This window comes from Neoarius graeffei, chromosome 1 (assembly GCF_027579695.1).
Source record: "Neoarius graeffei isolate fNeoGra1 chromosome 1, fNeoGra1.pri, whole genome shotgun sequence".
Taxonomy (NCBI): Eukaryota; Metazoa; Chordata; class Actinopteri; order Siluriformes; family Ariidae; genus Neoarius; species Neoarius graeffei.
In genome coordinates, this window is record NC_083569.1 from 52,319,769 (window position 1) to 52,341,184 (window position 21,416).

Consider the following 21,416-nt stretch of genomic DNA (forward strand, 5'->3'; position numbering starts at 1 on the left):
GTCAAAAGTTTGGACACCCCTACTCATTCACAGGTTTTTCTGTATTTTGATTATTTTCTACTTTGTAGAACAGTACTGAAGACATCCATATGTTATTTCATAGTATTGAGCATCTCATCTCATTATCTCTATCCGCTTTATCCTGTTCTACAGGGTCGCAGGCAAGCTGGAGCCTATCCCAGCTGACTACGGGCGAAAGGCGGGGTACACCCTGGACAAGTCGCCAGGTCATCACAGGGCTGACACACAGACACAGACAACCACTCACATTCACACCTACAGTCAATTTAGAGTCACCAGTTAACCTAACCTGCATGTCTTTGGACTGTGGGGGAAACCAGAGCACCCGGAGGAAACCCACGCGGACACGGGGAGAACATGCAAACTCCACACAGAAAGGCCCTCACCGGCCACGGGGCTCGAACCCAGAACCTTCTTGCTGTGAGGCGACAGCGCTAACCACTACACCACCGTGCCGCCACCACAGTGAAGTTGATTTTTTTTTATTTATGTACATAAACATAGAGGCACTGCCTAAAAGTGAAGCTCCTGATGAGTGTAAAATGACGGCCAGAGCTATCGCTCATTATTGATGTTACAGGCGGAGCTGTCAGCCTAGGAATCTGTATTAGTTATGCTACAGATGCTCGCTGCTGTGTTTATATTCACCATGTGCCTCCGTCAGAGCTTTAGCACGGATTGTTTTAAGCTTTGCTGTCTGTCATCCTGATATGTCATTCATGCACAGTGTAAAGTTTATGTTCGCTGTTTTTTGAGTGTGCTGTGTTTGTGGTCAGTGCTTTGGTTGAACTGTGGTTTAGCACAATGCTTTGAGTGCAGAGGATAATGGTGCACGTTTGGCTAACTTGTAGAGGTTTGCACCCTTGGTTGAGTGGAGCAAGGTGTGTAACATTCAGAGCAGAGTCTGTAAACATTACTCTGCAAAACTGTGTAGTTCTTTACAACCATGTTACTTGTTTTCTTTAGTTTTCACAGTGCTCGTGTACAGTGTTCAATGCTATACTCATGTTCAAGAGGAATAAAGCAAATATGCATCCATCAGAGACTCTCTGCTGTTGTTCTTAATGCCAATAGCTGCTACAGTGTTAGTAAATAATCCCACGTTATTTTATAAAAAGCAAATTAAAAATAAATGTTGGATAAAAAACGATCTGTTGTGGAAATAAAGATTCACATTTCATTGCCTGGTGGTCAAGTGTTTGAGAGATGTTGCTTTGCACTTACGATCAGGTTCCCTGTGGTGGGACACGGACATTGTTTGTACGTACGGACATCGTACGGTCACAAAAGCCATCAAAAATCAGGTCGCTGCATGACCATATTCTCTTAAAGTGCTGATGACACGTTTTTGACATCTTTGGCGATGTTTTATAACATAAAAAGTAATTCCCGATGATCCATATATTAATTCACGAAGGCGCCTATTTTACAAGTTATGATAAACGCGGCTATTTGGGCAAATTTGACGGGGCTGCAGCACCCAGGAGACGAAAGAGGAGGAGGAGCTATATGACGTCAGCGAAAGAACCTTCCTCCTCACTTACCAGTTTGTTGTTGATGCGACAGGTGTTCAGTTTGTCATTTATTATTATTATACATTATTTTTTATATATTTTTATATATATATATTAGTTATTATGCCTTCGCGTTGTGTTGCCAGCTTTTGCTCCAAAACCCACAAGGATGGGGTAAGTTTATTCAAGTTTCCCAGAGATCCCGAGCTGCATGCGAAGTGGGTGAAGCAAGTCAGGCACACTTGTGCCAAGTGGGAGCCCTCACCAACATCCGTCCTGTGCTCTGAACACTTTGATTTGGATTGTTTTGACACCCTTCCCAGCTTAAAAGAATCTCTTGGGTGTTCAGTTCAGCACAAACGTGTGTTACTACCATCAGCAGTGCCTACACAGTGTTGCCAGATTGGGAGGTTTCCCGCCCAGTTGGGCGGTTTCAAGTGCATTTTGGTGGGTTTTGAACATATTTTGGGCTGGAAAACGTCAGCAGTATCTGGAAACAGATACTGCTGACGTTTTCCAGCCCAAAATATGTTCAAAACCCACCAAAATGCACTTGAAACCGCCCAACTGGGCGGGATTCCTCCCAATCTGGCAACACTGCCAGTATTCCGGAGGGGGTCTACTAGTAGCTATGCCGGATCCAAAGACAGTCCTCCTGTCAGAACATGTGTTGTGAAACGACATAAGATAAAGGTACATAGAGCTATAGATTCTACATGATAATCATAAATGTAATCATAAAGTCGGCGTGATATCAGTCATGTATTTGCTTGTGAAAGCTTGCGGCTTTCATGTAACTGCCGCCTAGCAACGAGAGGCAAAGGGTAAAGAGGGCAGGCTATCATAGATTCTATTCGGAAGAGATCAACACAATTCTAGACTCCCAGAAGAGGAAGAGCTAGCACTAGAGAGTTCACCGGCGTTTTCATGCGCCATTTCCATTGAGTAGAACCAGAGTAGAACAGCCAGTGAACCGCAGCGTGTTCTCCCGCTGACGTCACAACATGGCCGCGAGCCACGGACCCAGTTTTCTTCCGCTGTGCAATTAAAAGTTGGATATTTGCATAACAACAGCTTCTTTTCACGTAATTATAACAGAAATCTAACATGTTTGCCATGTTGTATAGTTTATTGAAGAAATTGCATAGAGTCATGTTCGTGTCATCAGCCCTTTAAGTATGGAGCTCTGGTATTAAAGGATTCACTGTTTTTAGTATAAATATGGAGGTGATTTTAGGGAATCACGCATGCTGATTGGTCGAGAGATTCAGATTATTTCTCGATAATCACCTCGAGTGACTTGGCAAAATGGCGGCCAATTGCTTCGTCACTGTAAGTGAGGAAGAATTACGAATGATGAGAGAAAACGCTGTTCCCAAAAGCACTAAAGATGCTACGAAGTTTGGTCTAAAACTATTCAAAGGTAAAGTGGAATTGTGATTTATGTTATCGATTTCAAAACAAGTATTTTATGTGAGTCGGTGTAGATAAGTGACAGGAGTCTGCATGCATTACATTTGCATGCTGCTTTTGAAGTTTGAAATAAATAATTTTTTTGATATGTTTTTAATAATCACCTGCGTATTTGTACTAAAACAATTATCCACCTCAGGCTCAATGAACATCAGTGATTATTATACATACGGGTCACTTTTTCCATAGAATAAAAACGTATTCTATAACCTTCTAGTGAGTTTATTGATGGCATGCAATATTATCATATTGCTTATCCTCCATGTATTACGCCACTCTCCCCACTGGAGAATGAGCATGCAATATTCTTACAATATTGCACGTTGTCAAGACAGCATGACGTCACACATCGGAGTTCATGCGAAGGTCAAATGATGAAACTTTTCTGCTGTGCATGCACAGAATCATTTCTTTGTCGGCCCGGGAAAGAGAGACGACGAGGCTAATCCAGTGCTAGGTTTAAGCACTAAATAAATAAACCGAAACTAAAGACGCGCTGAACACCTGAAAGGCTACTAAAAGTCCATGATATATTCTTCATGCATATTTACAAGAGAAAAACATACCAACGGACATCAAAAAAACTGGAAAAGAGACATCTCGGAGATGTAAAACTTCTGCACTAGTGAGTGACAGTTTGTAAACAAACATGGCCACGAGGTTTGCTTCATTATAAGCGGAAGATTTAGAGAGAATTTAGTCTGCCAGGCCACGCCGTTGCGTGGAGTTGTTGATTGTTGATTTTAAAAGTAATGAAGTAAATTACACAGGGGGAAAAATATTCGGCTTGACTGTGCTAGCTTTGACCTGTGCTAGCATTAGCCTGTTCTAACACTACACCAGCTAGAAGGTAACTGGACTGCCGCACTAACAGCACCGAGTTGTGGGTAAGCTAGTGTCAGCCTTCACTAATGCTACTGCTATGCTGGCTTGAAGGTAACTGGACTGCCGCACTAACAGCACTGAGTTGTGGGTAAGTGAGCATCGGCCTTCGAGAATGTTGATATGAAGTGTGTGCATGTATAATAATAATAATGTTGGCTGGCTTTTTTTCATGGTATATCAGATATATTCCATTCAGCTAGCGCTAGCATGATATTAAACTCGTCTTTGACTCAATCAGTATCATGCTAGCTGAATGGAATATATCTGATACACCACTCAACACCTAGTCTGGTTAACACCAGACCATATCACAAGTGAAATATGGTCTGGAATCCGCCTACTGAATTTCTCGTAGGGGAGGTGTGGTTTACGATTGTCAACGGCCGTTTATTGGATGTTGCGAATGTCTATCATTTGGCGTATACGTAGCCCATGGCCAATCATGGCAGTTGTACCCGGAGACGTAGTTGAGAGCGACGAAGAGGCGAAGAAAGACTGTAATGCCAAACGCTGTTCTTTTTTTTTTTTTAAACAAACTTTCGCTCTAAACTATTCAGAACAGTGTCTAAAGCTTGATCGAAAGTTTGGTTCGTATCGCTCGCCGCCATGTTAAATGTGATCCGTAAACAGTCCCAAATAAACTACAAGCTTCCGTTTGTCGAGTAGTACGCGTCACCGTCTTTCCACCCCTCTCCACTCTCTGATTGCCTCCCTAACTCAGGCGAGCCTTTAGACCATAGGTGGCCAACCCGCGGCTCGCGAGCCGCATGCGGCTCTTTGCCTGGTGTCATGCGGCTCTCACCTTCACGTCCAAGTTGGTGTTCGTTTGTGGTTTTATGTGCGTTTTCGCTTCACTGCAGTTAATTACGGTTATTTTATTAAAGCAGGGATGTGATTTTTCCGCGAATTCGCGGAATTCCGCTTTTTTCACCTCAAAACTTGAAAAAAAAATGCTTCCGATTTTTCCCTCAAATCCACATTCGTATCCTATTCGTTCCGACTCTGTTTGAAAGATGGCAGCCTCGGATTTGCATCTTTACGCCTCGATTACGGAGGCTGCCATCTTTCAACTCTTTGTTTGAAGCGAGCACATTCATTGTTTGTTACAGAGCGATGGGCCAATCATGTACCTCGTTTCATCTCATTGACGTAATTACGTCATTTACGCAATTCCGTCATTGAGATGAAACGAGGTACGTGATTGGCCCATCGCTCTGTAACAACCAATGAACGCGCTTGTTAGATAGCTGTACGTAAGCTCGCTTCAAACAGAGTTGAAAGATGGCAGCCTCCGTGATCGAGCGTAAAGATGCAAAGCGAGCGAGTGAGCGAGCGAGCGAGAGAGAGTGAGAGAGAGCGCGAGCGAGTGAGAGAGAGTGAGAGAGAGAGAGAGAGCGCGAGCGTGCGTGTGCGCGCGCAAGTGAGAGAGAGAGTGAGCGAGAGTGTGTGTGTGTGTGTCAGAGTTGCATGTTGACCATTAAATTGGCTTGAATTTGTTAATCATGACAAGTTTTTTCTTGTGTGTTTGCTTGCCATTTTAGTACAATTTTTAAGTCAGAAAACCCAGGAGCTTCGGGGGGCTTCCCCCCTTGTCCCCTCACCAGGGTGCTGCCCTGGACCAGATGGGGGCCTGCGGCCCCCAGACCCCCGCCTAAAATTTTCAGATAATTTCACCAGCCCCAAATCACATCCCTGTTAAAGGTGCTTCGCTTAGTTTCATTACGGTATTTTCACATCATGACAAATGCGCAGGTGCGTGAGATGATATGCTAAATTTCAGATCTCAAAATGGCAGGGAAAAAATGCACTTCAAAAAGAAAATATGAAGATGAAAACAGGACGTTTTTAACAGAGTGGGAGGATTTATATTTTTTCGTTGAACGTTATGGCAAGCAATTCTGCCTTCTATGTCAGTCGTCATTGTCGCATTTCAAGGCTTCAAATCTTCAGCGTCACTTCAGCTCACTACATGCTAAAATCGACCAGGACTTTCCGAAAGGGAGTGAACTTCGTAAACACAAGTTAATCACGTTAAAAAGTCAATCACAAAAGCAGGTACAGCTCTTCAAAAAAATTTACAAAACAATCAGAGACAGTAACACATACTGTTTGAGGAAATTAAATTAGCACGTTGTAATTTCCATTTTCCGACTGACTGTATTTATTTGAATACTTATTTATTTGAATGCAGGTCTTGTGCAGGTCATGCAATTGAGAATTCAAGCTGAACCAAAATGGCTTTTGCATTTTCGATGTTAAACAGGTAACTCCAAAATGCACTAGAATACAGGAAATTGCATCTAAGAAATCCAAAATTTTTCGGGGGAGGCCCCCCCGGAACCCCCCCAATGGGGGGAATCCCCACATGTAAACAATGTCTGCCTTTGTGCCCCACCTACAATTTTCTTCACCAGTCGCCACTGTTGAAAATGACTGGCCTGTGGTCTTGGTACTGCAGTAAATGTATCATTATCATGTTGGTGTTGGGCATTGGTTAAGTTGGAGTGTGACATCAATGTGGCTGTGTGTGTGTGTGTGTCCGTGCACGCAGAAGGAAGGGTAATATTTGTGTGCCCATGTTCATGTGCTGATGTGGCTCTTTGCCATAACACAGTAAGAATTGTGGCTCTTGGGCTCCGACTGGTTGGCCACCCCTGCTTTAGACCATAGTTTCCATGCTGTCTTTTCAGATCGGAACGATTGTGCAAAGCAGCATGGGATTTCCCAGGCTACTCAACACCAGCCAATATTATTTAAATAATAATCTCGACTTCATCTTGGTTATTATTCACCAATATTCACTTTGCCTTCAGCGAATAATTGTTAAATAGGTTCATTTAATGTTGTGGAACGACTGTAGAACAAGTTCCTGTTGTTGCTTATGTCGTAGCAGCTCTAAACACTAAACCCTCATCAACAGGTTGTCATTTCATTTTACAGAGAAGACTGAAAAAGTGTGAAACAGCATGTCCCGTCATATTGTATTCCTTCATTATTTGAATTGAGCACAATCGTTACATTCCACAGTATCTCTGAGCAATTCCAGCGTTATGGACATGACACTTGAACTCAAAATGGCAACAAATGACCCAGTGCATGTTTTATTGTCTCCCAGTATTTTTAAACAGGTGTTGCATATTTTAAGGCTGTACCATACTGGAGAAGTGATAGAACAAGAACAATTCCCATAGTACATCTAGGGTATGCCAGAAAATGGCAATAAAAGATGCGTTATGGATGTGACAGAAAAAGTATCACTTTTCTTGGGTGACTGTACATTTTTATCAAACTCTGTGAAATTGTAAACCTAATGTCGAAATGGAGATATCCATTTGATAGAGGGGTCCAAGGTGAATATTAAAAAATCTTTGTTTAAAATATTTTGTATTTCATGCAGAGTTTCGGAAGGAGAAGTCAGCGTTATGGATGTGACGAAATTCCGTTATGGATGTGACGTGTCTGAAATAGACATGGCATATGTTTAGAAAATCAGCAATTTAACCACCATAACCCTTTGAAAAACTCTCTATCAGCTAAAACTATCAAAGTTCTTAAATAATATTTAGGATGGCTATTGTTTTGCTGTTTTGTGGATTTTAGCATACATTTCTGTGGCTTGTGGCAATAATATAGAATTGTACATGATCAAAGTTGATTTTAGCTTGGGGTTTACATTATAAGAAAGAAAGACTGACAGTGACATATTAGGTTGGTTACAAATTGGTTCAACTTATTCACATCTGTAAAATACAGGCCTAGGTGAGATCTCTGGGAGTGGTTTTGATGTATTACATGCTGCTTTATTTTTGCATGGTGAGGTTGACATTTACATGGAATTGCCCGTCTGTAGATCTCTGGTGATCCAATCACAAGTGCCTGGTCGTTTCCGGTGTCCACCTGGGATTATATTTTGTCACCAATACTAAACTCAGGCCAAGCGTTTGTTTAGCAGTCGGGTGTTATTTCCTCTTTAAGTTGTTGGTTGCTGAAATCGGTCAAGAAAAGCTTTACTCATGCTCTTATACAGTTGTGCGGAACAGTGTGTTACTTTTTCTCAGTGAATCACATTTACGTGCTTTAAACGATCACGTAAACGAAAAGCGAAGGATACTGTGGATTTTGCTTTTTTAGCTTTCTGACGCAGCGGCACGGTGGTGTAGTGGTTAGCGCTGTCGCCTCACAGCAAGAAGGTCCGGGTTCGAGCACCGTGGCCGGCGAGGGCCTTTCTGTGCAGAGTTTGCATGTTCTCCCCGTGTCCGCGTGGGTTTCCTCCAGGTGCTCCGGTTTCCCCCACAGTCCAAAGACATGCAGGTTAGGTTAACTGGTGACTCTAAATTGACCGTAGGTGTGAATGTGAGTGTGAATGGTTGTCTGTGTCTATGTGTCAGCCCTGTGATGACCTGGCGACTTGTCCAGGGTGTACCCCGCCTTTCGCCCGTAGTCAGCTGGGATAGGCTCCAGCTCGCCTGCGACCCTGTAGAACAGGATAAAGCGGCTACAGATAATGAGAGTGAGCTTTCTGACGCTTCCTTTAACAGCCGCAACTTCGACTGATCTGCATTTGTAATTGTTATTGAATTCGTCAACGGTTTTGAATGTAATATTGTTTTAATTGTACTCTGAAGTTTACAGTCACTGAACTTCAAAACCACCTGAAGGCTCCTTCAGGTCTTCCTGGATGATCTGAATATTGATAGAACCACACACATGCTCCGCTTCCTCCTCCTGAGTGTGGCTCTGTTCACGCGACTCCCGTTTATTTTGCAGCGTCTCAAATTACTCTGATTAGCAAGCAGTGTTTGGAGCGCCACGTTTACTCGCACTTAACCAACTCTTGCGACTATCTTGGGCTGAGCTTCAGCTAATATTCAGCTTTCTGGTGTTTAAACAGGGTGTGTGAAGGGTTTTCTTTTGTTTTACATTTTTCGAGCCTGATATACAAAAGTCTTAGACACATGCAAAGAAATACTGTAGAACAAAGATGCCTTCAAAAATCTCATCTCATTATCTCTAGCCGCTTTATCCTGTTATAAAGGGTCGCAGGCAAGCTGGAGCCTATCCCAGCTGACTACGGGCGAAAGGCGGGGTACACCCTGGACAAGTCACCAGGTCATCACAGGGCTGACACATAGACACAGACAACCATTCACACTCACATTCACACCTACGCTCAATTTAGAGTCACCAGTTAACCTAACCTGCATGTCTTTGGGCTGTGGGGGAAACCGGAGCACCCGGAGGAAACCCACGCGGACACGAGGAGAACATGCAAACTCTGCACAGAAAGGCCCTCGCCGGCCCCGGGGCTCGAACCCGGACCTTCTTGCTGTGAGGCGACAGCGCTAACCACTACACCACCGTGCCGCCCTATTTTATTTTCTCAGCCCTTCAAAAATAATGAAATTAAATGTTTCCGCATTTAAAAAATACTATAAAGAGAAGTATACAGTCTTAAATGAAACAAAGTCAATATTTGGTGTGCGACAACCCTTTGCTTTAATAAAAAATAGTAGTCTCAGGTACAGTGAGTGCAGTTTGATAAGGAAGTGAGCTGTAGGTTTTACTGAGCATCTTACAGAAGCAGCCACAGTTCTTCTGGACACTTTGACTGTCACACTCGCTTCTTCATTTTGCACCAAAACCCAGCAGCCTTCATTATGTTTTCTTCTTTAATCTGAAAAGTGCTCTCTTATGTAATATGCTGCTCAGATACAAACTTTTTTTTTTTCTGTAACATTTAATTTTGTGCTGGAAAACGAACGTTTGGACTCTAAAATGTTTTTGTACTGACTCGATAATGTAGAAGTCATAAAATATAACAAAGTTTGTATAAAAAAATACGGTGCCTACGATTTTTGCACAGTACTGTATATGGGAGGTTTAATAAAGTTCCTCTTTTGAATTTTTTAATTTTTATTTATTTATTTTTTTAAAAATGGCCGTGGGCGGCACGGTGGTGTGGTGGTTAGCGCTGTCGCCTCACAGCAAGAAGGTTCTGGGTTCAAGCCCAGTGGCTGACGGGGGCCTTTCTGTGTGGAGTTTGCATGTTCTCCCCGTGTCCGCGTGGGTTTCCTCCGGGTGCTCTGGTTTCCCCCCACAGTCCAAAGACATGCAGGTTAGGTTAATATAGGACGGCCTTGGGCTGAAGTGCCCAAGAGTGGCGGCGCGTATGAATGCAGCGGCTTTGCTCTCCTGTGATGAACTAAATTTCGTTGTACATTTGTGCAGTGATAATAAAGGTATTCTATTCTATTTTCTCTCCTGACACACACAAGTGTGAAAGAAAGCAGTTGTTTCGGGTCTGTTGGTGCACAATTAGTTCTGCAGCTCTTGTATCAGCATCAGCTAACCTGGAAAAAAAACAAGAAGTTCTAAATAAACAAATGGAAATGTGTTCTTATACTTGGACGTTCTTTTCTCCGAAGCAGGGACCGGCTACAATGATTGGAGATGACGAGTGAAACTTTAAAGAAGAGATTTGAGTTTCCCAGCTCCTTCATTCAGTCCCAGGTAAAAAAAAAAAAGCTGTTTAACTTTTTCAGTTTATAAATGTTTCTATGTGTCTTTGTATCTGTTTTAATTCTTTAATCGAGTAACTGTTAAGAGTTAAACCTACTTAGACCCCAGCACTGTTGAATTCTTGATTGTCATGTGGCATTTTTCTAAAACAGCATGACCCGCACAATAGTTCCAGCCGTTTGTCTTATGATTATAGCAGATATTGGCTGTGTTCGAAACAGAAGGTCGCTGCCTTGTTGCCTCGCTGCTGTAATAAACAGGTGTCTCACAAAGCAGGACTTTCGACTGAAGGTGTCTTCTGACTGAAGGATGTTCGTTTTGAATGACCTTTTAGGATCACATTTACGATAACGTGACCGCACACTGTGTTTGTTGTTTGTTTTATCTGTAACCGCTTATCCCGTGCGGGGTCGGGAGGCAGGGTACACCCTGGACAAGTCGCCAGCTCATCGCAGAGCCGGCACACAAGCAACCATTCACACTCACGGTCAATTTAGAGCCACCAATTAACCAAACCTGCATATCTTTGGACTGTGGGAGGAAACCCACGCAGACATGGGGAGAACATGCAAACTCCACACAGAAAGGCCATCGTCAGCCGCTGGGTTCGAACCCAGAACCTTCTTGCTGTGAGGTGACAGTGCTAACCACTACACCACCTGCACGCTGTGTAACTAAACCAAAGAGTTAGCTAGTTGGCCAACAGATAAATCACATCAAAGAAATTTAACTGGGTTATAAGAGAGTACTATGCTTATTTCTTGGTAAGTTTTCAAAAATCTAAGTGAAAAAATCCCCCAAATGTGTATTTGTATTTAGTAGAAACACATAGGTGATTATAGAAAATTGCACGCTGATTGGTCAAGAAATTCTGGACTATTTCTCAATAATCACCTCGAGCGACTCGGCAAAATGGCGGCCAATCGCTTTGTCACAGTAAGCGAGGAAGAATTACAAATGATGAAAGAAAATGCTGTTCCTAAAAGCACTAAAGTTGCTACGAAGTCTGGTCTAAAATTATTCAAAGGGAAGGTGGAATGGGGATTTTATTTTATTGATTTCAATACAAAGTATTTAATGTGATGCAATTCTGCGTGCATTACATTTGCATGCTGCTTTTGAAGACTGAAATATTTTTTATTTTTTTGTACAATACAATGTTTTAAAAAGAAATTGATAATAGTATACGTAAGTGTATTTAGACTAAAAGAATTATCCACCTCAGGCTCAGTGAATATTGGTGATTTATTATACATAATAATATGTATAATATTTGGGGGGGGGGCAAATTTTGAAAATTTCATCTTTTTTGGTGACTTCTGGAGCTGCAATTGAGCCTCAAAAAGAAATGAAAGAAAGCATTAATTTTAAGTGTGAATTGTATTTTATTAGGCATTTAACACACATTTTACTGATTAACTTAATAAAATGTTAGAACAAAGTTTAAATTTAGTTTCTTATTCATTAACCAGAACTTTACAAATCACTGTAATGATCAATCAAATCTTCTACAAATTTCTACAATAAAAGCAGAAACCTTAAATTATAACTTCTAGTGCACTGAAGACAAAAAACAAAATACAAATTGCTGTAATCGAGTCCGATTACACAGAATACATCTTTACGATAAACAACAAAGATAACAAATGAGATTCAGCCGACTCTGAAGATTTTTAATATTATGACATACATACAACTGAAAATAATAGATACCTTTAACAAGTTTTGATTTTACGAAATATACATAATGCAAATGTTACATCACAAAATGTTAGGAATCATTTTGATTCTGTTAAAAAGTGCAGTAAACAGGAGTTAAAAATAAGTGAAATTAAGTTACAAATGAAAGGAAATTAATGTAAAGACTGTAAACAATACAAAAATTCAATTATAATGGCAGTTTATGAAAGTACTATTTAAGATGATGTAAATCTCGGCAAAAGAGAAAACAGTCGAGAGTGAAAGTAATGTTCATGCCGTTACCGTGGGAACAGTCTTTTATGAATGCGGAAGTGGGCGCTCAGCACACCGAGTCCGGTGTGACTGAGGAAGGTGACAAGTTTTATGTGTTTCTTCCAATTTAGGTCATTTAAAAACTATCATATTATTTAGCAGTGAGCACATAGGAAAGTGTAAAGTATAAAGTTTCTGTCAATATGTTTATCATGCTCGTACGATGAAAAACTCGCAAAGATATTTATCTACTGTAAATACACTACCATTCAAAAGTTTGGGGTCACTTTGAAATGCCCTTATTTTTGAAAGAAAAGCACTGTTCTTTTCAATGAAGATCACTTTAAACTAATCAGAAATCCACTCTATACATTGCTAATGTGGTAAATGACTATTCTAGCTGCAAATGTGTGGTTTTTGGTGCAATATCTCCATAGGTGTATAGAGGCCCATTTCCAGCAACTCTCACTCCAGTGTTCTAATGGTACAATGTGTTTGCTCATTGCCTCAGAAGGCTAATGGATGATTAGAAAACCCTTGTACAATCATGTTAGCACAGCTGAAAACAGTTGAGCTCTTTAGAGAAGCTATAAAACTGACCTTCCTTTGAGCAGATTGAGGTGGTGTTTACATTAGACCGTATCCGTCTCGTTTTCGTCGCGGATGCACTGTCCATTCACATTAAAACGCCGGGAAACGACTCCACAGGCGGAACAACTTGAATCCGCCAGGGCCCACGTATTCAACCCAGTTCGTATCTGATCCGGTGCTGTGTAAACATTGCGATACGAGGAAACGCAGTGCTGAGCTCTAGCTGACATCGTCATTGGACAACGTCACTGTGACATCCACCTTCCTGATTCGCTGGCGTTGTTCATGCCACGTTGGTCATGTGATGCGACTGCTGAAAAACGGCGCGGACTTCACTTCCTGCTATTGTTTCCGCCTTGTATCACCTTTTTGTTTTTCATTAAAGAGTATAAAAGTATGAATATAATGCTTTGCTTTGTCATTCTTAATGTTGTTCATGGTAAGATGCAAATACTGCCCATTGTGTAGTTATGATTGTCTTTAGGCTTGCCATCCTTCCACTTGCAAGTGGTGAGTGACTTGCGCATGCCCGATATGCACTGGGATCACACACACAGCGGCTCAGTCCCGAATCACTGCTCGTGCGCTTCACTCGCGCGCTTTGTGAGCTGCGCAGGGCCGGAGTGCGCACCCTCCAGAGGGCACTCGCTGTTCAGGGCGGAGTGATTTGGAGCGCAGCTGCTGAGGAGGAAGCGCTGAGCCGCACTGACACATTTCAACTTGCGTGCCGTCTAATTAGTCATGTGATTAGCGTATCCGTGTATTGGCGTTGCTGTGTGCACGCAAATCGTGTATTGGCGTTGCTGTGTGCACGCGAATCATTTTAAAAACGTTAATCTGATGATCCGCTGATACGGTCTAATGTAAACCTCACCTGAGTTTCTGGAGCATCACATTTGTGGAGTCGATTAAATGCTCAAAATTGCCAGAAAAATGTCTTGACTATATTTTCTATTCATTTTACAACTTATGGTGGTAAATAAAAGTGTGACTTTTCATGGAAAACACAAAATTGTCTGGGTGACCCCAAACTTTTGAACGGTAGTGTATATGACCGACTCATTCTAAACCTGCTGAGCTTCGCCGGCGAAGCTCTCAGAACTCGTAGTATTTTACTTCCATTCAAGCCTCTTTTCAAAGTCTGACCAATAAGAATGGGACATTTTTGGCGGTAAATTTGATTTTCTTGATTTAACTTCCATAATATGGAAAGCACGCGCGCTGGGCACGCCCCAGGAAACCACTGACCGTCGACAAAAATGTCCATAGAAATGCGCAAAATTACTTCACAAAACGACAACATTTTGGTGAGTATGGGTTACGTAGCATAAAATTTATAGGCCGTGTTTGGGGATTTATGGTTGTGTTTTTTGAGAATTGGCGTGTAAAACATGGCTGCACGGCTTGCTAGCCAAGCCTATGATCTCGGGTATTATTCACAGATATTCACTTCACCTTTAGCCAATAATTGTGAAATGAAATCACTTTTCTGTGAAGTTTGGCCTCCCATCTTTTTTTTTCAAATTTTTTTCTGCTGCTTGAGGGAGCTGCCGCACAGATTTCTGGGTAATAGGCAACACTGAGGATACATCGATGTTACCGTTAACTGGGGACAGTTTGAAAGCATTTTAGAAGACAGGAAACGAGAGTGTGATCAGTTTCAAATGGTCCTTTATGCCTCGCTGTTTTGTTGGACATCGTCTAGAAAATGTTAGACAGCATTTCCCCCGTTTTGAACACACCCATAATGTGAGGTATAATAACAAACTTGTTTGGTGGATGTTCTGCAAGATTTCATTAAATGGATTAAAAAAAAAAGTGTCCATCTTTAATAAAGAGAGAAATTGCTGAGGTATAAGCAGAATAAACACTTTGAGGTGTGCGGTTATCGCTAAGTAATCACGTTACGCCATCATAAATAATCCCATCACGAACAACAATATTATTTCATTGTTTATGAACAGTGATCTAATACCAGCAGGGATGAGATTAAAGCATGTTTCCATATCCCTTAATTTTGGGAATTGAAAGACTGACATTCCTTTGAGTGTAGAACTACTGGTCTAAATATATTATTCTGCAAGAACAAGAAAGTATATCACTTTGTATAAACCTTGGTGCATCACAGTGAGGTGTGTGTGTGTAGGCTGTGCGGAGTCTGGTTACTGCTGTACTGAAGGAGAAGGGCCAAAAGGACAAGATCTCAGAGTCCAGTACACAGGTGACTTCTACACTAACAACAATAATATATTTTCAGGTTGTCTTAACTTCATAAAATGTTTTTAAGTTATTAAATCCTTTGGAGTTCAGGCTGATCTGTACAAATATATCTGTTTAGTGGTTTTATGTTCTTGAAAAAAAAGCAAAAAACCCTGAACTCAAAAAATGATTTCTGTTCTGGGTCATTCCATGCCAAATCAACAAATATCTGACAAATTTATGCTCGACCATCTCAGATTTCAATGAAATTTGGAGGGCTCGGAGATACTATTAAAAGAAGTTAATCCCCAAAATTTGAGCTTCCTATCTCCAACAGTTTCAGAGATACAGGCATTTGAATTTTTCGATTTTTTTGCATTTTGCTCAAAACATACATATTTCAAAGTGTAATATAATCTTTATTATGCAAGATAGAAACCTAAAATTTTGCACAGAGAGACTCAATGTCTTGTACTACAAGCTTCAACTTAGAATTTCAATGGTCATTGTATATTAGATGGTGATTTTAACAAGGAAATTAAAAAGACAAATTTGCATTTTTTTGCATTTTTAATTCATTCTGGAAGTTTGCCTGTGGCAGTAATACTTAAACTAAGAATGTTATTCAAATCTACACAGAAATATCTACCAATTTCAGTTTTACCAAGTCTCCACTATTCCTAGTTTGTCTGTAATAGGGTTTTGAAATTCGCCGATTTCTAAAACATGCCATTTTCAGTAGCATGGATTCCAATATGGGATAGCAGTTAGGAACTTGTAAATTTTTTTCAGTAATTTCCTAGACCCATATTTTATATTTCCAAGTTTTTGTTCTGTGTCTCAAGTATTTCTGAGCTACAGGTGTTTAAAAAAATAAATTTTTTCCAAATTCAAATTTTTGATATTATTTCCATTTTATTGATGATTAAGGACTGATAAATACAACTAAATGATTTGTATAGATAAGGAAACATTTTACTTGTGTTCATGTCACAGAAATATGGTTTTAAAAATATTATCATTTTGAAATAAGCTAAATAATATATGAACATTTCACATTTTTCAGTATATATATATAAAAACTAAAGAAGTCAGTCATTTTTCATATAAATCACTTAACTTACAATTTATGTTGTATGTTAGTTTATGGCAGTCAGAATCTTTCTTTAGTCCAATTCCTATAGAACAGGGAGGAAGCTCAGCCATTTCTAGATGTCTAAGAACAAACTCATTTATACTGATCTCAAATTGAAAGCAACTACAATTAAATTCCCTAGTCAACTATTCAAAATATCCAATCCTTGCAAAGAAACACATTCAGTTAATAACATGGATAAATTTTCTCAGTGCTCTGTATTACAATGTATTTAATATAATCCAAGCAATATAATGTTATCTGAACGAGTATGCAGTTTACAGACTCTAAAACTATAAGATATGAGCCACCTGTTCTGGTATCAAAGGTCACCTATTGTGCTGTGTTGATATTGATAAGGCTGGCTGTTGACTGGTACACAATAGCTGGTCATTGATTGCTAATGTTACACAGTCTTAGATTAAAATCAATTTACAAATAATTAATACTGAGCGTTAATTGAAATTTTATTTAAAATTGAGGAAGAAACATGTCTCCTAACCTACTTGAGCCTTATTGAAGCATTTATTAACCCTCAAATATCAGTTATATGAAAATATATCAAAAATTCGAATTTGGTGAAAATGGATTTTTTTAAACCCCTGTAGTTTAAAAATACTTGAGAGAGACAGAACAAAAATTTGGAAATATAAAATATGGGTCTTGGGGATTACTGAAAAAAATTTACAAGTTCCTAACTGCTATCCCACATTAGATTTCTTGCTACTGAAAATGGCATGTTTTAGAAATCGGCGAATTTCAAAACCCTATTACAGACAAACTAGGAATAGTGGAGACTTGGTAAAACTGAAATTGGTAGATATTTTTGTGTAGATTTGAATAACATTCTTAGTTTAAGCATTACTGCCACAGGCAAGCTTCCAGAATGAGTTAAAAATGAAAAAAATGCAAATTTGTCTTTTTAATTTCCTTGTTAAAATCACCATCCAATATACAATGACCATTGAAATTCTAAAGCTTGTAGTACAAGACATTGAGTCTCTCTGTGCAAAATTTCAGGTTTCTATCTTGCATAATAAAGATTATATTGCACTTTGAAATATGTATGTTTTGAGCAAAAAACAAAAAAATCGAAAAATTCAAATGCCTGTATCTCTGAAACTATTGGAGATAGGAAGCTCAAATTTTGGGGATTAACTTCTTTTAATAGTATCTCTGAGCCCTCCAAATTTCATTGAAATCTGAGATGGTCGAGCATAACCTCTTGTTGATTTGGCATGGAATGACCCTTCTGTAGAATTGTCACTTTTTAGTGATTAGAGGTTGGAGGAGAACTGAACCTATGTGCTTAGATTGCTACAGTGGTGCTTGAAAGTTTGTGAACCCTTTAGAATTTTCGATATTTCTGCATAAATATGACCTAAAACTTCATCAGATTTTCACACAAGTCCTAAAAGTAGATAAAGAGAACCCAGTTAAACAAATGAGACAAAAATATTATACTTGGTCATTTGTTTATTGAGGAAAATGATCCAATATTACATATCTGTGAGTGGCAAAATTATGTGAACCTCTAGGATTAGCAGTTAATTTGAAGGTGAAATTAGAGTCAGGTGTTTTCAATCAATGGGATGACGATCAGGTGTGAGTGGGCACCCTGTTTTATTTGAAGAATCAAAATCAAATCAAATCAAGTTTATTTGTACAGCGCTTTTAACAATAAACATTGTCGCAAAGCAGCTTTACAGAATTTGAACGACTTAAAACATGAGCTAATTTTATCCCCAATCTATCCCCAATGAGCAAGCCTGTGGCGACGGTGGCAAGGAAAAACTCCCTCAGACGACATGAGGAAGAAACCTCGAGAGGAACCAGACTCAAAAGGGAACCCATCCTCATTTGGGCAACAACAGACAGCCTGACTATAATATTAACAGTTTTAACAGGTATAACCCTTAACTGTCCTCATGGGGCCGTCCTTCACAGGAGTGGGGCGATAAAACTCCGACCAGACACAGGGCACCAGGATGGATCAAGCAGGTCCGAGGGGCAGAAGAGGCCAGCATCTCAATCCCAGGATCAACATGTAACTCAGAGGGACAGATGGGGGGGGGGAGAAAGAAAACATGTTGTTAGGTATGCCCTAAAAATGACAAGTATTAAATCTGTGTGGTAGGCTCGCAGAGACGAGAGTCTTTACATCAGGCATGACACACAATGGCATGTTAATATGGTAAAAAAATATATCATGACCTGCTCTGGCTGGATGCTTGATTGGGTGATGGGAGCACACTCCTCAGCAATGATGAGATGCAGATGGGACCCTTAGGCCTGGCCAAGACAATTCAGTTACATTTCACCGGGTCTGGGACATGCGACAGAATGTCTGACGGCTGATTCCCTGCAGGCTACGATAGCCAGTCGAGGTCCCCACCGTCTCCACCAAAAGATTTCCTGTTGACTCCATGTAACTCAGAGGGACAGATTTGGAGTGGGGGGGGGGAGAGAAAGAAAACACAGGTGGTTAGGTATGCCCAATGTCACCTGAATAAGTAGGAACAGTATACATATTGCACCGAGTACAAGCAGGGACTCCGGCAACTAACTATGACAGCATAACTAAAAGGAGAGAGCCAGAAGGTAACACAGGCATGAGGGAGCCCCGGGACATAAAGCAGCCAGCCACTGCACCGTCAACAAACTCGAGTGAGCAAGCGAGTGGGGACTGACATCATCCATACATCCCAGTTTACCAAAACACTCTATGTCTGAGGACCCTCCAGATCTACTCCTTTACCTCATAAACACCATTAACAAAAGGCTTGACTAAACAGATATGTTTTCAGCCTAGACTTAAATGCTGAGACTGTGTCTGATTCCCGAACATTACTTGGAAGGCTGTTCCATAACAGTGGGGCTTTGTAAGAAAAGGCTCTGCCCCCTGATGTAGCCTTCACTATACGAGGTACCAGCAGATAGCCTGCACCTTTTGATCTAAGTAGGCGTGGCGGGTCATAGAGGAGCAGAAGTTCACTCAGGTACTGTGGTGCGAGACCATTTAGTGCTTTAAAGGTCAATAGTAGTATTTTATAATCAATACGAAATTTGATTGGGAGCCAATGCAGTGTGGATAAGACAGGCGTGATGTGGTCATATTTTCTAGTTCTAGTAAGGACTCTTGCTGCGGCATTTTGAACTAACTGGAGCTTGTTTATGCACTTATTGGAACATCCAGACAGTAAGGCATTACAATAATCCAACCTGGAGGTAACGAAAGCATGGACTAGTTTTTCTGCATCATGCAATGACATTAAATTTCTTATCTTTGCAATATTTCTGAGATGAAAGAAAGCTATCCGGGTGATGTTATCAATGTGAGTTTCGAATGAAAGACTGGGGTCAATAATCATTCCGAGGTCTTTTACTGCTGCACGTGAAGAAACAGAAAGGCCATCCAGAGTTACTGTGTAATCAGAAAACTTACTTCTAGCTGTATGTGGTCCTAGCACAAGTACTTCAGTCTTGTCAGAGTTAAGCAGAAGGAAATTTATAAGCATCCAGTGTCTAATGTCCTTTGAAGAACAGGGATCTATCAAAGTCTGATCTTCACAACACGTTTGTGGAAGTGTATCACGGCTGCCTCTACCTTTGGGAAGCTCACAGAGAGAGTATGGGACAACGGAAAACTCACTGTCCATACAAAAGTGCAGGTGTACAGAGCCTGTGTCATCAGCACACTCCTGTATGGTAGTGAAACCTGGACACCATACTCATACCAAGAGCGGCGGCTAAACAGCTTCCACCTTCGCTGCCTGAGGTGTATACTGGGTATCATCTGGAGGGATAGGATCACCAACACAGAAGTCCTGGAGAGAGCACAGCTTCCCAGCATGTACTCTCTTCTGAGGCAGCGACGTCTCCACTGGCTGGGCCATGTCTGGCGGATGGACAATGGACGAATCCCGAAGGACATCCTCGATGTGGAACTGTCATCTAGCAAGAGACAAACTGGCCGCCCCCAGCTTCACTACAAGGACGTTTGTAAGCAAGACCTCAAGTGCTTCAACATCAGCCCTGTCACTTGGGAAAATGCACCTCAGGACCGCCTTCAGTGGCAGCAGGCACTCCTCAGCGGGCTGCTAGAATATGAAACCACCCTGGCTCATCACCAGGAAGCAAAGAGGACAAGGAGGAAGCAACAACAGGACACCACCAACATCAACAGAACCGATCTATGCATGTGACATCTGCAGCTGAGTCTGCTTCTCACGGATTGGTCTTCTCAGCCACAGCAGACTCTGCGCGAAAACCTAACTCCAGGCACAAGAAATCCATGGTCTTCCAAGACTGCGATGCCGATGACTCATGGCCCGAACAAAGGAGATTTCTGAGGACCTCAGAAAAAGCGTTGTTGATGCTCATCAGGCTGGAAAAGGTTCCAAAACCATCTGTAAAGAGTTTGAGCTCCACCAATCCACAGTCAGACAGATTGTGTACAAATGGAGGAAATTCAAGACCACTGTTACCCTCCCCAGGAGTGGTCAACCAACAAAGATCACTCCAAGAGCAAAGCGTGTAATCGTCAGCGAGGTCACAAAGGACCCCAGGGTAACTCCTAAGCAACTGAAGGCCTCTCTCACATTGGCTAATATTCATGAGTCCACCATTAGGAGAACACTGAACAACAATGGTGTGCATGGCAGGGTTGCAAGGAGAAAGCCACTGCTCTCCAAAAAGAACATTGCTGCTCATCTGCAGTTTGCTAAAGATCACGTGGACAAGCCAGAAAGCTATTGGAAAAATGTTTTGTGGACGGATGAGACCAAAATAGAACTTTTTGGTTTAAATGAGAAGTGTTATGTTTGGAGAAAGGAAAACACTGCATTCCAGCATAAGAACCTCCCCCATCTGTGAAACGTGATGGTGGTAGTATCATGATTTGGGCCTGTTTTGCTGCATCTGCCTGGGCCAGGATGGCTTGCTGTCATTGATGGAACAATGAATTCTGAATTATACCAGCGAATTCTAAAGGAAAATGTCAGGACATCTGTCCATGAACTGAATCTCAAGAGAAGGTGGGTCATGCAGCAAGACAACGACCCTAAGCACACAAGTTGTTCTACCAAAGAATGGTTAAAGAAGAATAAAGTTAATGTTCTGGAATG

General features: G+C 41.1%; 1 protein-coding gene across 3 annotated transcripts in view; it reads left to right on the top strand.

The window, feature by feature from the left end:
• focad (focadhesin) overlaps positions 1 to 21,416 on the top strand; it is a 195,467-nt gene that overhangs the window by 19,663 nt on the left and 154,388 nt on the right. For 2 of the 3 annotated variants that reach the window (XR_009655645.1, XM_060934188.1), the window contains exons 2-3: positions 10,319 to 10,403; positions 15,103 to 15,177. Coding sequence is in view for 2 of the 3 variants with exons in the window: in XM_060934188.1 (XP_060790171.1) it covers positions 10,344 to 10,403; positions 15,103 to 15,177 (135 nt within the window). In the remaining variant the exon portion in view is untranslated. The remainder of the gene's footprint in view (positions 1 to 10,318; positions 10,404 to 15,102; positions 15,178 to 21,416) is intronic. The other variant, XM_060934197.1, reaches the window with a different exon arrangement.